Source organism: Bos taurus, chromosome 1 (genome assembly GCF_002263795.3).
Source record: "Bos taurus isolate L1 Dominette 01449 registration number 42190680 breed Hereford chromosome 1, ARS-UCD2.0, whole genome shotgun sequence".
In the NCBI taxonomy this organism is placed as follows: domain Eukaryota; kingdom Metazoa; phylum Chordata; class Mammalia; order Artiodactyla; family Bovidae; genus Bos; species Bos taurus.
In genome coordinates, this window is record NC_037328.1 from 68,910,630 (window position 1) to 68,925,230 (window position 14,601).

Here is a 14,601-nt window from a genome sequence, read left to right on the forward strand (position 1 = left end):
TCTTAACACGGGAAGCCCACTTCTTCATGCAGAGGAGCCATGATTACCTTCTCCAGACTGAGCACTGACTATCTGCATCTATTCCTAGTATCTCACCTTCTCCACCTCCTACTCTTCTGTTCACACCTGCTCCCCACCCCTCCCCCACGTCTGCCTCTCTGAGCACCTTCTCCTCCAGCCTGTCCCTGACCTGTATTCTGGATCCAGGTACTTCAGGTGGGCTCTATGGACCAACAGCAGCAGCACCTGAGAGCTTGTTTAAAAGTGCAAATTCATGGGCTCCACCCCACTCCTACCGAATCCCAGTCTTTTAGGGATTGAAGAATTGATTATGTGTTTTCATAATCAATATAGGTGATTCTTGTACACAATAAAGTTTCAGAACCTCTGTTAAAATGATACGAATATAAATTGCTGAAGGCTTGTGCACCGCATAGTACAGGAGCTATCAAAGGGAAGTCCTAGGAATGGAGCATAAGAAATGAGGAAATGAAGTGACAACAAATGGAGTGGAGTCGGGGGCACGCAGGCAGTGTGTGTCATCAGCCCCATTCTGGGCTCCAGGTCAGCTACAGCGGGAGCTGTGGAGGGAGAAGGAGAGATGGCGTTTGCCCTTGCAGGCACTCCCCGGCTGGCAGAAGGCTGGGGGAGACTGCTCTGGAGCTCTGCGTGAGATTCCCCTGACATTGGTTCGGTAGAGGAGACCTGGGGCAGAAAGGGGGTCTGATCCCAGTGCCATAGAGCTGTCCTCTGAGGTGTGCAGGAGCCACAGGAATCAGCCTGAGAGAAAAGTGTGGTAGCTGAGGGGTCCCTGTCAGGAAGCCTGCCTCCAAGAGGGGACTGGAGCAAGGGGCCCACATGTGGTGGAGAAATCACACAGACTGGAAACGGGTTTTTTTCAGGGTTCGACGAGAACCTGGACGTGCAGGGGGAGCTGATTTTACAAGATGCCTTTCAAGTGTGGGACCCCAAGTCGCTGATCCGGAAAGGGCGGGAGCGACACCTATTCCTCTTTGAGATCTCCTTGGTTTTCAGCAAGGAGATCAAAGACTCTTCAGGACACACAAAATATGTTTACAAGAACAAGCTACTGGTAGGTGGGGCAGGTGGGGTCAGACGAGTCTCCCCATTTGCTAGCTCCCTTGGGCAGGAAGGGATCTTGTACACTCTGCTCGTCTCTCCCCTGGTGCCACACCAACACCATCCTGGACAAGCGAAAGGCATCCTAGTTGGAAAGTGCCCCCTCAGCCCACTTCCGCATCTTAGAGCTCACCTTTCTTCTTCCTGTTGGCGTGGGCGCCTCCCTCTTCACCCTCCCTCCCTGCTACCTGCTCATCAGGCACGTGCCTGTAGGTCCTTTCATCCTGGGTAGAAGAACAGAACATCTGGTCTGTTTAAGTTTGATTGACAGAGCCCCTCCCTCGGTCCTCTCCTCTCTGTTGCCTTTCCCTTCCCACCCCAGCCCTAAGTCTCCCCACCGCCCTCCCCTTCCCCGCCTCTCACAGGCATTTCCTGTCTACAGACCTCAGAGCTGGGTGTGACCGAACACGTAGAGGGCGATCCCTGCAAATTCGCCTTGTGGTCTGGGCGCACCCCATCCTCAGACAATAAAACAGTGCTGAAAGTAAGTATTGCTCTCTGCTGGGCACAAGACCAGGGTTGGGGGTAACCAAAGGGGGCTTAGAGGGATGTGGGCAGGATATGCCTAAAAGCTGGGGCCTCTGGGCTTCCCTCAGGAGGGCAGCCCCACATGGATGTTCAGACACAAATTCTATCATGAAAGTAGCCTAAAATCTCAGACTACTGGTCTCTAAGTCCAGGTACTTGTTGGCGTGTGGAAGGAAGAAGGCAGGGAATGGCCTTAGTGGGGCCCACTTAAATATGTTCTGCCCATGTGGCCACTTCAAGTGTCAAGGATGACAACTGACCTTTGGCAAAAGTCACCTTGTTTTGCTCTACATTCATTCAACATTTCTTTCCTGAACACCTTCCGCATATAAGGTATTCTGCTCAGTGGAGGCTGTGTGTGAGATATAGACCCTTACATTCTAGAAACTCTAGTGAATCATACGAGCGAGCATGGGAACTAGGCCGATTGAGAGGAGTGTTGAGAAGGGTCCCTAAGGAGTCCCCTCAGCTCCCCAGAGTACACATAACGGGGAGCTGAGTGAGCACTTGTGGTCACGTTAGTGAAACCGAGGACAGATCCTGCACGTGGCACATCCATCAGTTGTGTGCTTCTCAGGGAAGTGCTCATCACCAAGGAAGACATGGGCCAGCCCTGAGCAAGCTTCACACTTGTTCACTCTGAGTTGTCAGCATGGCTGCTGCCCGGCATGAGGAAGAAGTACCTGAACAGACTTCCATGAAGACAAATGGGGTATTCATGGAGTGACAGCAGTGCCTTCAATTAACAGGTTTACTAGCCTAAAAACCTGGGACCAACGCAGTCAGTACAAGCCTATGTAGTCATATGGGCGTTGGACTTATATCCAGGTTCGATATAAGTGCATCCGAGTTAGACCAGTATATCCAGGTCTATATATCCACTTGGTAAGTGGCTGCTGCCTCCAAACACCCCCTTGTTGCCCCTCCTGTGTTCTCCAGACCTCCCCAGAATCCAGTAACTGAAGTGTTAATCCTTGGTCCAGCAGGGGCAGATATCACTGTTGGTCAGTGCCTCCAAAGTTATTAAATACTTTGAAAATGACCCTGTCGAAGTTTGCATTGAGTCTTGAGGTCAGAGCCCTGTTCAAGGAGTTGGAAAAGCATGTCCGTGGGATTGAAGTCACAAGTATAAAACCGGGGGTGGGGGGATGATTTGGGAGAATGGCACTAAAACATGTATAATATCATATAAGAAACGAATCGCCAGTCCAGGTTCGATGCAGGATACAGGAAGCTTGGGGCTGGTGCACTGGGATGACCCAGAGGGATGGTATGGGGAGGGAGGTGGGAGGGGGGTTCAGGATGGGGAACACATGTATACCTGTGGCGGATGCATGTTGATGTATGGCAAAACCAATACAATATTGTAAAGTAAAAAATAATAATAATAACAATAATAAAAAATTAAAAAAAAAAACAGAGAAGTAAACCCCTCCAACATTTGATATCCTTGACCAATGATGGATTAAGCCTGCAAGAGAAGGTTTGAGAACTGTTTCGGTGGATTGAGGGAAATGAGGTTCTTACTGTCTCTCCCTGTGGCACTGCAGGCCTCCAACATAGAAACCAAGCAGGAGTGGATCAAGAACATTCGAGAGGTGATTCAAGAAAGGATCATTCACCTGAAAGGAGCTTTGAAGGAGCCAATTCAGCTCCCCAAAACACCAGCCAAACAGAGGAACAACAGTAAGAGGTAACCAGGGTCTCTGCCCCTAGCACAGCCTCACAGGCTTCAGGGAGCGGGGCTGGGGCAAACCTTTGCTTCTGTGGGGGTGGTGCACCCCTCTCTGTGACACCCCACTGAATTCTACCTAAGAGGAGTCACCTCCTCTTAAGCACCTCACCCATCACTGTCAGTTATACTCAGCAGAGCTTCAGTGAGCACCTGAGTGTGTTGGGAATATAAAAGGGAGTCCATTCGCTCAAGAACCATCTGACAGGCATGTCTCACACGTGGGATAATTAAACAAGAAGAGCCAGGACCACCGGTAGGGACGGGAAATGCTGCAGGCATCACGGAGAGAGGACTTGTGATGGGCACTAGAGTGAAGTGTATGGGGAAGGCTTTGGGAGGGAGGTGGCTGAGGGGAGGGCTCTCTGGACCGGCTAGACAGCGAAGGGCTGTGACGGGCAGGGGTATGGCGTCACTGCAGCTCTTACTCTACACCCCCACCCCTGCCAAGCCCTCATCTTCTTTCATTTGAGGCAAGCCTTGTGATTGGGCAGAAGATGACTTTTTTTTAAAATACTTTCATCTCTCTGGGTCCTTCTGAATCCCAGTTTTCCCTATACCAGTGGGTGACTGCTTAAGTATTTCTTTCTCAAGTCTCCTTGTGACAGTCACTTTCAATGACTCTTCGGAGGGCACTTTAAAAGAAAGAATAGAAAAACTTCATGTCAATTTTGGAGAACTCGAAAAAAAAAAAAAAAAAGTAAAAACAGAGTTCTGGAGGTTATGGATGTCGGTGATAACAGGCTGTCTTCTCTCCTATTCATGAATGGAATAAATTCAGAAGATTTAGTTGACCCTTTGGTACCAGCCAGCATACACAAGCCAGGGAGCCACCAGGAGAGATGGTAGTCAAAAGAAGGGTGTGGCTAAGGTAGAGAGAGATTCCCCCAGGGGCAGGAGCCCCAGGACATGCATGGCCAGGATAAGGCCCCTTCTAGGTGCTGAAAGAACAGTTATGACTGTGCTGGGGAGGGGTTATTTTCAGTTACCTGTGTCAGGGTAAGGGGCACAATTAGTTTAGTGCTAGAGACGGATCCTTCTGTAGCGAGTCTTTACTTCAATAAAAGAGAGAATGAAAAACAGTTATAAGGAAGTCAAGGTCCAGAACCTTGGTGGGAAAGGATATTCAGGCAAGGCTGTCCAGGGAAAGAGCCCCTTTCTCCTCTAGTAGAATTTGAGCATTTCTAGAACATGGGATGGACATACCTTGGAAATGCCTCATGCCTTGCCTTGGTCGTTGTCAGGTGATGAGAGAGTGAGAAACCTTGGTGGACACTGCAGAGAACAGCCAGGTGTTGTGTTATTTCATTAGCTTGGCTCCCTATATATGGTGACAGAGTTTACAGAGGAATGGGTTGGCTTGGGGAATACTTCCTACCCTCCTGGCTAGGCTCCTCACCTTCCCCAGAACTAGCTTCATCTGGAGTGGACCAGAAGGTCCTGCAATGGGCCAGAATAGTAGGAAGCAGGAAGTACAGCCAGCTCGGAACTATCTACAAATGGTGGGGAGCAGTGTTCCAGATATCTAAAATAACAGATGATTTAAATGTCCTTTATTTTTGGTTTTGAAACGCATCACGTAATTTTTTTTTACAGCAGATTTTCCTTCCTACGAACGTGTGGCTTATATTATTAAAATAAGTTGGCATTTCCCAAGCCCACAAGTGGTGGTGAGAAAACAGTCGACTTAGAATTATTCTGAGTGGGAGAAACTTCTTATGATTAGCACTCTCTGTGTATGTACATATGCATCACATGTATGCACACATGCACACACATGTCCATGTTCTCCCACACTGTAGATTGTAATTGTGTAGACTTTGATGAGACAGCTTCCATAAATGTTGCCCATGGAGTAACACTCTCGGGCAGTGAGTTCCCATTTCCCCTAAGGCCATATTTTTATAAAGTAGCAGCAGGGGTATGACTTTCACATAGACCCCCCATAGGAAGTGCTGTCATTTCCTGTGCTGATTTATCCAACCCCTGGCCCACACCTCCAGTTTTTCCTGACATGGACCCTTTGGCTTTCACCAGTTGCCAGACCGCTAATGCCCCTTGGCCCAGCCTTTGTGTTCAGTATGGGATTGGGACCCAGTTGTAAAGCAGCAGAGTTGAGGGAGCATGTGAATGAAATGGTCCAGGGGCCTAGGAAGGGGTCCAAAGGCCAGGAGTACACTTGGGAGACTGTCCTGTCAGACCCTCAGGAGCACAGCTGGCTCCAGAGCTGCTGCGGAATCTGTGACTGTCCTCTTATCTTTGAGAAGATGCCTTGGCTTTCTATGTTATAAGAAGTCATCATAAATAAGCATGCGATCAGTAAGACCCACCAAAATGAAGGCAATAAACTCTTCCTCCAGACACAGGAGTTGAGGGTCCAACATAAGGACCTTCCCAAGGATCATCTCCCCTGGAGAAAATATCCCACCCAATTTTCTTAAGCAAGAGAAGCACAGGTCAAAAAAAATTATTCTCAGTTCTGTTCTCTTTATAAGCCAGCTATAAACCACCCCCATCCTGTTACAGCACGCACAAAATCTATTTGAATGCCCTGAGCTCTGGGATTGTTGCAGATGACCCAGACAGTTGGAGAGAAGCCTAGGTTCTAAGCAGGTGCTTAGAAGCAGGTGCTTCTCCCTACTGGCTATTATAGACCCATTCCTAGTGAAAATAAATAGCTGCCCCCTCTGTACCATGGGCCAGAAGAGTTATAGAGAGTCATTTTGTATTCAGTTATCAACATAGTGATTATGTATTTGCTAAGCGCAAGAAGTGACATCATTGAAAATCACATGGGACTGCTTCCTTTAGTGGGATAATTTTAGACAAATCCCTGCTAAAAAGTGCTAAGGCTCTGCTCTGCCAGACCAGCTGGAAATCCTTGTGTGCTCTAAACCCACAGTTGTTCCCCCCACCCCCACCCCTGCTGTTTTTCTCTTCTTCCTGCAGGGATGGAGTGGAGGATGTTGACAGCCAGGGGGATGGGAGCAGCCAGCCAGACACCATCTCCATTGCCTCTAGGACCTCCCAGAACACAGCGGACAGTGACAAGGTAGGCCAGTGCCCCAACCTTCCTCCCCAAGACTTCCTACTGGCTGAACCATTCCTGAAGGCCACCCATGGAGGAATGTCTCCCATGGTGGAGCCTGACCTCAGTAGCCAGTGGTCTTTGTGGCGGCCAGAGGGGAAAGAGCTGGAGGGCTGGAGGAGATATGCTACAGCCAACCTTCCTCCCCAAGACTTCCTACTGGCTTAACCACTCCTGGAGGGCCACCCATGGGGGAATGTCTCCCACGGTGGAACCTGACCTCAGTAGCCAGTGGCCTTTGTGGCGGCCAGAGGGAAAGAGCTGGAGGACTGGAGGAGATATGCTACAGCGTGGAGATTTTGTCTGAGGGGACAGAAGATTGAGGGGCCAGCCAGCCCTCTCATGCCATCAAAGCTTAGCAGCACTGGGGAGAGTGGAGAGCGAGTCTGGGTTTCCTCTCCTGAGATGCCCCAGTGGCACTTATTAGGCTGTGCTTTCTGGGAGACTGGAACTCAGGAAGCTGAGACTGGGATAGTTTCCAGAGACCTTAGTGGCTGTGACTGGCTCATCCCAAAGTTATACCAAGACCAGTGACTTTGGAAATGGCCACAGAGATGCCAGTTGGAAGGGGCCTCCTGTCTGAAGGCACTCTGGTGAAAATGATGCCTTTCTCTGGCCAGAGTACTGGGGTTCAGTTCCTAAGGGACAGAGGACCAGGAAGTGATGTTTGAAAAAATGTGGAGGGATGTAGTTGTCTCAGGAGAAAACCTGGTCACTTGCTCTCTTACATTTTGGAGCAAGTGAGTAAGAGGAGCTCTGATGAGGAGCCAAAGAAAGGAGAATGTAGCAGAGACTTGGAGTGTTTGCTCAAGCCACGGGAGGAGTTCAGTGGTCTGAATGTGCATCAGGAGCCGGGGAAGGTTCTGTCTCTGACCCTCCTCTCATCTGTTTACCTGAAGGTCAGAAGAGTATGAGATGATCCTTTTCTGAATACTAGGGATTTTATTAATAAAGGTAGGGGTTTTCAAAGGCTAATTGATCCTAGTTTCTAGACTGAGTATTTTGGCCTTAGTCCTCCAGCCTCAGGCAACATGCTGTGTCCTGACTTCATTTCAGTTTTCTAAATTAGGGACACTTTTTTTTAGAATAATCTGCATTTATTAGGATTTTTCCAAATTTTTTTTTTTTTTTCTTACTGGAAACTTCCTAAGATCATGGTGCAAAATCATTCTCTAGACTAGTGTTCAAGGACATGCAGGGTAATCAATTCTATTTGACATCCTGCTTTCATTTTTGACTATCAGAGTAGATGGAAAATTGGATTTTTCTACTTGTTAAACATACAAAGAAAACTATTTCTGTACTTCCTTTCTCCTCCCATTGGTTGTTTAGAAGTATAACCTAGAGTATCCTATGAATGAAAGTGTTTCTTTTTAAGCAGTCAGTGGGTGGTAAGTGATCATGTTTCCCATGTTCAGCCTAGCAGCCTATTAGTTCCATGGTGGTCATCCGGGGGATGCTTCCCTTCAGGCTGCTGCTTTGTCTTCTGTATGGCCCTTAGACACCTCGGCCAAAGAGTTGTCTTAGGAAGCCTCCACTCCAGCCTTTCCTTGTCTTCTAGCAGGGTGATTGCAGTTGGAGTAGATCACTTCTGACAGCAGCCACTTCTTTATTAATGAGGAACCCTGATAGTTACACGTTATTCACAAGTGAGGAAACTGATGCCAAAAAGTCTGAGTGACTCACCTAAGAAAATCCTAGCAGCGAGTAGAAAAGCAGAAACTAGAACCCATGTCTCCCTGATTCACTGTCATGTTTTCTCCTCGCTCTAAAAGTCAAAGCTTTGAGCTCCCAGTGCTAAGATGAACTCAGCTAGTAGGTCCTTCTTCACATTCCACAAAACTTCCAGGCACATACTCGTGAAAAAGCACCCACCACGTGCCAAGCTCTGTGCTGGATACTGTAGAGACATGTGGACTCTTTGTTGAGTGTGAATTCTTATTTGTGTAATTTTCGTTTCATGTATGTCTCTATAGCCAGGCTCTTAAGCCCTGTTGAGGGCAGGGGTTATGTCTGTCTGTTTCACGGCTGTCCCCTCGGCACATAGCACACAGGGATGCTCAGGAAGTACTTGGGGAATGAACAGAGCAGGCAGGGAACTCTAGAATGAAGAAGAAGCTGAAACAGGTGGTCTGAAAGCAGCCAAACATACAAATAGTGTATTTATAAATATGCTAAAGAAACCTGGAAGTTTCCTTACTTCAAGCAAAAAGCTTTGATCAGCTGGAAGACTGGTCAATTCCCAATTATCTTCTCAGCCTTTGGGAAATATGAGCAGTAGGTTGGAAGATGAAGAGAGATTCTGTGTTCCGCCAGGAAACCTGGAAAATCACTTAGGAACAGTCAAATAAAGGGAGGGCCTGTCTGCAACCATGTACCGTAATTAGAATGTTCTTACTCTTCTAACACTAAGCAGTGAGAATGGGACAGCCATGTGTCCCTTTGACCTGCACTGCCCTTCGTCAGAGAAACTGTTTATTGGTATCTTTGAATTTATAAATGTTATCAACAGTGTTAAATTTTCCCCCTAACTATACCACAAGACCTGGAAACTAGTCTTCACTGGTTTCCAAGGAGTCAGCTGAGTAGACTCTGAAGAAGAGAAAGAGAAAACAGGTTAATTCAGGTAGGCTGAGTCATATTCAGCAGGAGGGCAGACAAGATGACTGTGGGGAAGGGACGGGGCAGAGATACCTCATAGAGATCAGGGTTATTTTAACAGTGAGTTTCTAGAAAAGCCCCAGTCTTTTTCTTCTAATCCAGAGGAATGAGAATAGTAGAACTGTGGGCTGGATAGACGGTGAACATAACCATCAAAGGGCCAGGACGGATGGCCTTCGGGACCTGTGGGACCCTAAGACACCTCTGCAATCACTTTATGTGTCCTCTGTGTGTGGGGTAGGGTAGAAGGAGTGTGGACACACCTGGGCTCAAATACCAGCTCTGGCACTTGCCCTTTGTGTCACGTTGCACGAGTTATTGCACCTTAATCTCCCAATCTATAAAACAAAGATAATACCCATCTCACTGAGTCTTTGGGAAGGTTAAGTAAAATATGTTTAGTTGTTACCTATTAGACACTCAGTAAAGATTAACTTTCGATCTTATTAGAAAGGAAATAGAAATCTAGAGACTGTGAATAAGAGTACTTGATTATTTAGCAGATTAAAGATCTTTGGAAGTTCTTGAATAGAGTTCTGCCCTCCAGGTCCATGGTTCATTAAATGTCAAAAAGTTTTTTCTATATTAGACCTAAAGGGACATAGCTTCAGTTTGCTTGAATATAAATAGAACAACTTAATTCCACTTTCCATTTGCTAGGCCTTAGAATCTAAAATGTAGCTATTTGTTGTTAGCATTGGCTCTTGGTTTATTTTGTTATCTAATGGGTTATGATCCATTATTCTCAGGTATTTCATTTTAATCCTCAAATTGTATCACCTTTGGCCAGTGGTAACCCCTAAAGCTTTAGATATTTGAAGACAGTTGACTTGTTTTTTCTATTTTTTAATCTTCTTTTTTAGAAGTTCTCAGTTTCTCCAGCTATTCTTTCTATTAATATATTTTCAGACCTTTCCATATCCTGGTTGCTTTCCTCGGATTTACTCTAGTATATAATGATCTATATAAAATGGGGCCTGCAGAGTGACATACAGTACATTAGATGTGAACTAACCAATGCAAATTCAGCTTATTGTTCTAGAGCGACAGTGCCTGCCCTCCCTCCCTAAGATGTTTTACCCTGTATAGTAGGATGTACAACGCTGACTCGTGGAATCTCCTTGCCTGTTTTTGTGGCCCGCTCTTAGTTGGGAAGGTGACTTAGTAACCTGAGTGTTGGACTATTTAATATCTATTAGATGGTCTCTTGTTTAATTCCATCCATATTCCAGCATGTTTTGAATACAGAGTTATTCTGTCCAGTGTATCAGATGCATTCCCCAGCATTATTGGCTAAACATACTTTTTGTGACTGCATCCAAATTCTGACTATGAAGACAAGATTGAGAACAGAAGACCAACAAATGGCGAACACCTGGCCCTTCCTCGTTTCCCACTCAGGCTTTGAAACTTGGGTCTATCCTTGTCTGACTCTTCCTTTTAGGAAAGGGAACGCCCCCATTTTCCTCTATAACAGAGAAGCTGGAATTGCTTGTGGTATGTCCTCCCTTGATGAGGAATCAGTCTAGTATTCTTAATTCTGCATTAAATTCTGACAAAGCTAACATGGGTGCCTCAGTAAATGATATGAATAGCTTTCCCCAAAGTTTTGTTTGTTCTGCTCTCAAATGGGTCTGCATAATTAGGTTCTACTTTATCCTTGTCCCGTGTAAAAGTGTCATTTCCCTGAAGGCAAATGGATGTCCTTACTTTGTCCATAGAGCTCTGGGTCTGAGCCCCTTCCTATTCTGTCCAGACTATGCTCATGGTACTCTGGACATGACTACAAGACCCTCTTGCTTATACATGTATTAGGTGGTGGAAGTTTGCAACCATATTTCAGAGAAATCCAGAATCATAGAATTCTAGTCAAGCAAGGCTGAGTAATAAGGTAGTAGTGAAGAAGTGTCTTGTTGTTGAACAAGATGGGTATCTGCCAAATAATTACCAACTAATGGTACAGAAGTAGCCAGCTAGGCAGTGACAGTCTCTATGCATGTATATGTTGTTTAGACTAGCTATGCCAGAGGTGCTCAGTAAGTGCTTATTGAATTGAACATTACAAACCCCTCCTAGGAAGGGTGCTCTCCATCCAAAATATGCTGTGAATTTCTAGACATGTTCAGGCTGGCTGGAGACAGGAAATTGAGCTGCAAGTGCTATTCTCTGCAAAAATTATAACAGAAGAATACTGCTGAAACATCCCAGTGCTGACTGTGACTTGAATGAGGGATTTCAAAAACAAGCAAATGTGATCTAAGTTACAAGGTGGGCTGATAATGACAACGTGCTGAAGGGGGACAGGGAAATGCCTAGAGAAGCCTGGAGATTTCAGAATACAACTCAGAAGTGTTTAAACTCTCAACTGTCAAATCAGTGTAATGAGTTATGACCAAAACTTTGTTCTACTGTTTGGGAGGAAATATTCTGTTTAGAGATGGCAAGGGCCAGACTAAGGGGACAAAGGATTCCTACAAGGTCACTCACTGCGGTAACACAATACCACTAACAAGGAGCAGGGCAGCCTGGCTGCAGAAGCCTTCTGGGAAAGAACTTCTTTACTAAAGAGCCCCACCTGGTTTATCAGACCCTGGTGATCCTGACACATGTACTCTGGAAGCACAGAGCAGGCCACTGGGTGCAAGGGATGTAGTCAGAGAGGGTCTGGCGCCCACATTGGTATATTGGTGAGGGCCCCGCCCGTGCACTGCCTATTTCATCTCTCTCCACTCATGCTCTGTTATGCTCTGCTGTGCTCTCCGTTCATGCTCTGCTGCATAGCAGGTGCGGCTCTCCATGCTGAGAGGGCAGCAGTGAATGAACAAGCCCTCCTTTGGCTTGCTTTCCTATATAAGGAGGAAAGGTAAATAACCAGAAAGAGAAAGGATGGCATTCTAGTTTTCTGCTATTAACAAGAGCTAAAAAAGGCTCCTAGGTTTTTCTTGTAAGAAAAAGTGGGCTAATGCTGCAATTGGAAGAACTTGCCTTAAATGTAAGAAGTTAGTTTCCTTGTAGGGATTATTGTTGATAGGGGGAGAAAAAAATAGACTCTCCATTTAAATGGGCTCATAGGAAAACTTCCCTGGTGGCCCAGTGGCTAAGATTCTGTGCTCTTAAAATGGAGGGGGCCGAGGTTTGATCCCTGGTTGCGGAAGAAGCTCCCACATGCCACAACTAAAGAAAGATCCCAGCCAAATAAAATAAACTAATATCTTTAAAAATAAAGATTTGGGCTCCTAAGTAGAAAAATTCTCCAGAGAATAAGGCTGGATATAGGGCTTCTTGGGAGGAAGGAGAGCATACTGGTTCCAGTTCCCTAGAAGCAAAGTCTGAGACCGGGATTCCTGTGCATGGAGTTTACTGGTGCCCCTTCAGGGAAAGGGGCAGGAAACAGGGCCCATTGTAGAAGGAGCTAAGGCAAATGTGCACGTGGCTTCAGCTGGAGTCCAGCTCAGCCTGATCCCTCCTGGAGCTGGAGTGTGAATGGCACCCAAAGTCTGCCCTACCTTGAGGCAAAGGACTGGTCTTTTGTGGCAGCTGTGAGCTGTTAGCAGCCAACATGCAAAGAGCTGAAGCATGGCAGCCCCAGCAGGAAAGAGAGTCTGAGTGGGCTACGAAGGTGTCAGCTGCACAGAGGAGATGGCTTGGGAATCAGGCACGCATTCAGTCCCTGACTGCTTACAGTGGCAGGACCTTGAACGGGTCACTTAATCATTCCATGCCTCTGTCTCCAAGTCTGTACAGTGAAGGCAGTGATTTCAGCTTCCTGGGATTTTGAAGGACTAGCCAAGATCCTGTACAAAAGAGGGTGTGAAGCAAAGGAGACTGTCCAGATGACTGTGGTGACTTGAGTTTTAAGGGCCTACAGATCACTGGCTTTTGCCACTAAGGATAAAAACCAAATATCTGGAAATGTGGAGACTCAACAGTGTCAAGACTAATAAAAATCCTATCAGTTCACACATTGTAATATTTTTCACTTAGCAAATTCTTTAAAAAAAAAAAAAATCAAGATGATGCACTACACCAGCAGGATATAACTTGTTATAAAGGGAATAATGCGTTATGAGCCATATCCCTAGATTTTTCGTGTGTGTATAATATACACAATTTTATGATATATGTGGGTCAATGACCTGTAAAAGAATTGCTACTCTTTTAGTTATATTAAATTAAATAAAATTATAAGAGAAGACATACTTTTTAAAACTTCGTTATCTGCGTTAATATAGAAGGTGTAAATAACCCAAAGCAATAGCTAATAGACATATTATAAAATACATTACAACATATGGTTTGGTATTTGAGAGAACACAGAGAGGCCACTGGTACATTTTCTAGTTGGAGAAAGACCAGAGTTTTTGTTTCATATGTTTTTTTGGTTGGTCGGTTGGTTGGTTTTGTTTGAATTTTCTTTCAGATATATCTAAATAAGACAGTGTAATACAGGTCTACTAAAAATGTATTCAAAAGAATTTAGTGGTCAACTCAATGCATACCTAAGGAAGTACTTGATCTTAATAAATGTATGAAATAATAAAAATACAAAAATAAAGTTATTGATCATCATTAAGAAACAAAACAAAAACGAAACGAAAACCATCAAGATGGTCCACCCAAGTTTGAGTCTCCAGAATGAGATTGTGACAACGTGTGACATTTAGCCCTGGGGCCTGAGCAGGTTGATCCACCTTCTGGAGGTCTAGCCTATTAAATGCACGATGCTAAAAGCTAGAAAGAAAAAATGTAATGGGTCTCCAGGAGAGTCCTCACCACTTCTGTTACTCTGCCCTTTATCTCAGGGCCCTAAAGTGTTTCTTTAGAGGGAGAGGTTTGTGTTGCCTCCCATCTAGTAACAGAGCATTTTCTAACTCTTAAACAAATACCTTTAAAAGATATACAGTTGTACACCTCCTCTGAGGTGGATACATCTGAAACCTAAACTTAGACTTCATAAATGTTACCAATCAATCATCTGGAAAGCAAATAATCTTCATAACCCACCACGGGTGAGAAGCAGTTTGCAGTACACAGGCAGATCACAGAGCACTGAGCCCACAAATTTCTTGGTTTCCAGTGGTGGTACTGTGCAAATATGTGATCCAGAAATAAGGAAATTGCAAAAGGTGATTTGTCAGTAGATTAGATCTCTGTGTGATAGCTATAGGGCTGGCCAGAGGCCAGATATGACTCCAGGTAAGTCTGGAGTTTGAAAACAGACACTCAGGAAATAATGGAGCCCAAGATAGCCTCTTGCCCTCTGTTTCCATCCTGTTTAAAGGGAACAAGGTGATTTGCACAGAATCACAAAGCCAGTTCCTGGCAGACCTCAGATTGAAGCCCAAGTCACTCTCCTGCCTGTTAAATGGAATCAAAAGCATAGTACTTTTGTAGTAACTGATAGTTCAGCTTCTAAAACTTTGTAGCAAAAACAAACACTATTGGTACTGGC

The 14,601-nt window shown here is 45.5% G+C and overlaps 1 protein-coding gene across 20 annotated transcripts in view; it reads left to right on the plus strand.

Moving 5' to 3' along the window:
* The window catches only part of KALRN (kalirin RhoGEF kinase), a 692,240-nt gene that overhangs the window by 476,692 nt on the left and 200,947 nt on the right, over positions 1-14,601 (plus strand). For all 20 annotated transcript variants that reach the window (XM_024991355.2, XM_024991361.2, XM_059886080.1 and 17 more), the window contains exons 30-33: positions 903-1,093; positions 1,523-1,624; positions 3,219-3,361; positions 6,350-6,452. In XM_024991355.2, coding sequence (XP_024847123.1) covers positions 903-1,093; positions 1,523-1,624; positions 3,219-3,361; positions 6,350-6,452 — 539 coding nt within the window. The remainder of the gene's footprint in view (positions 1-902; positions 1,094-1,522; positions 1,625-3,218; positions 3,362-6,349; positions 6,453-14,601) is intronic.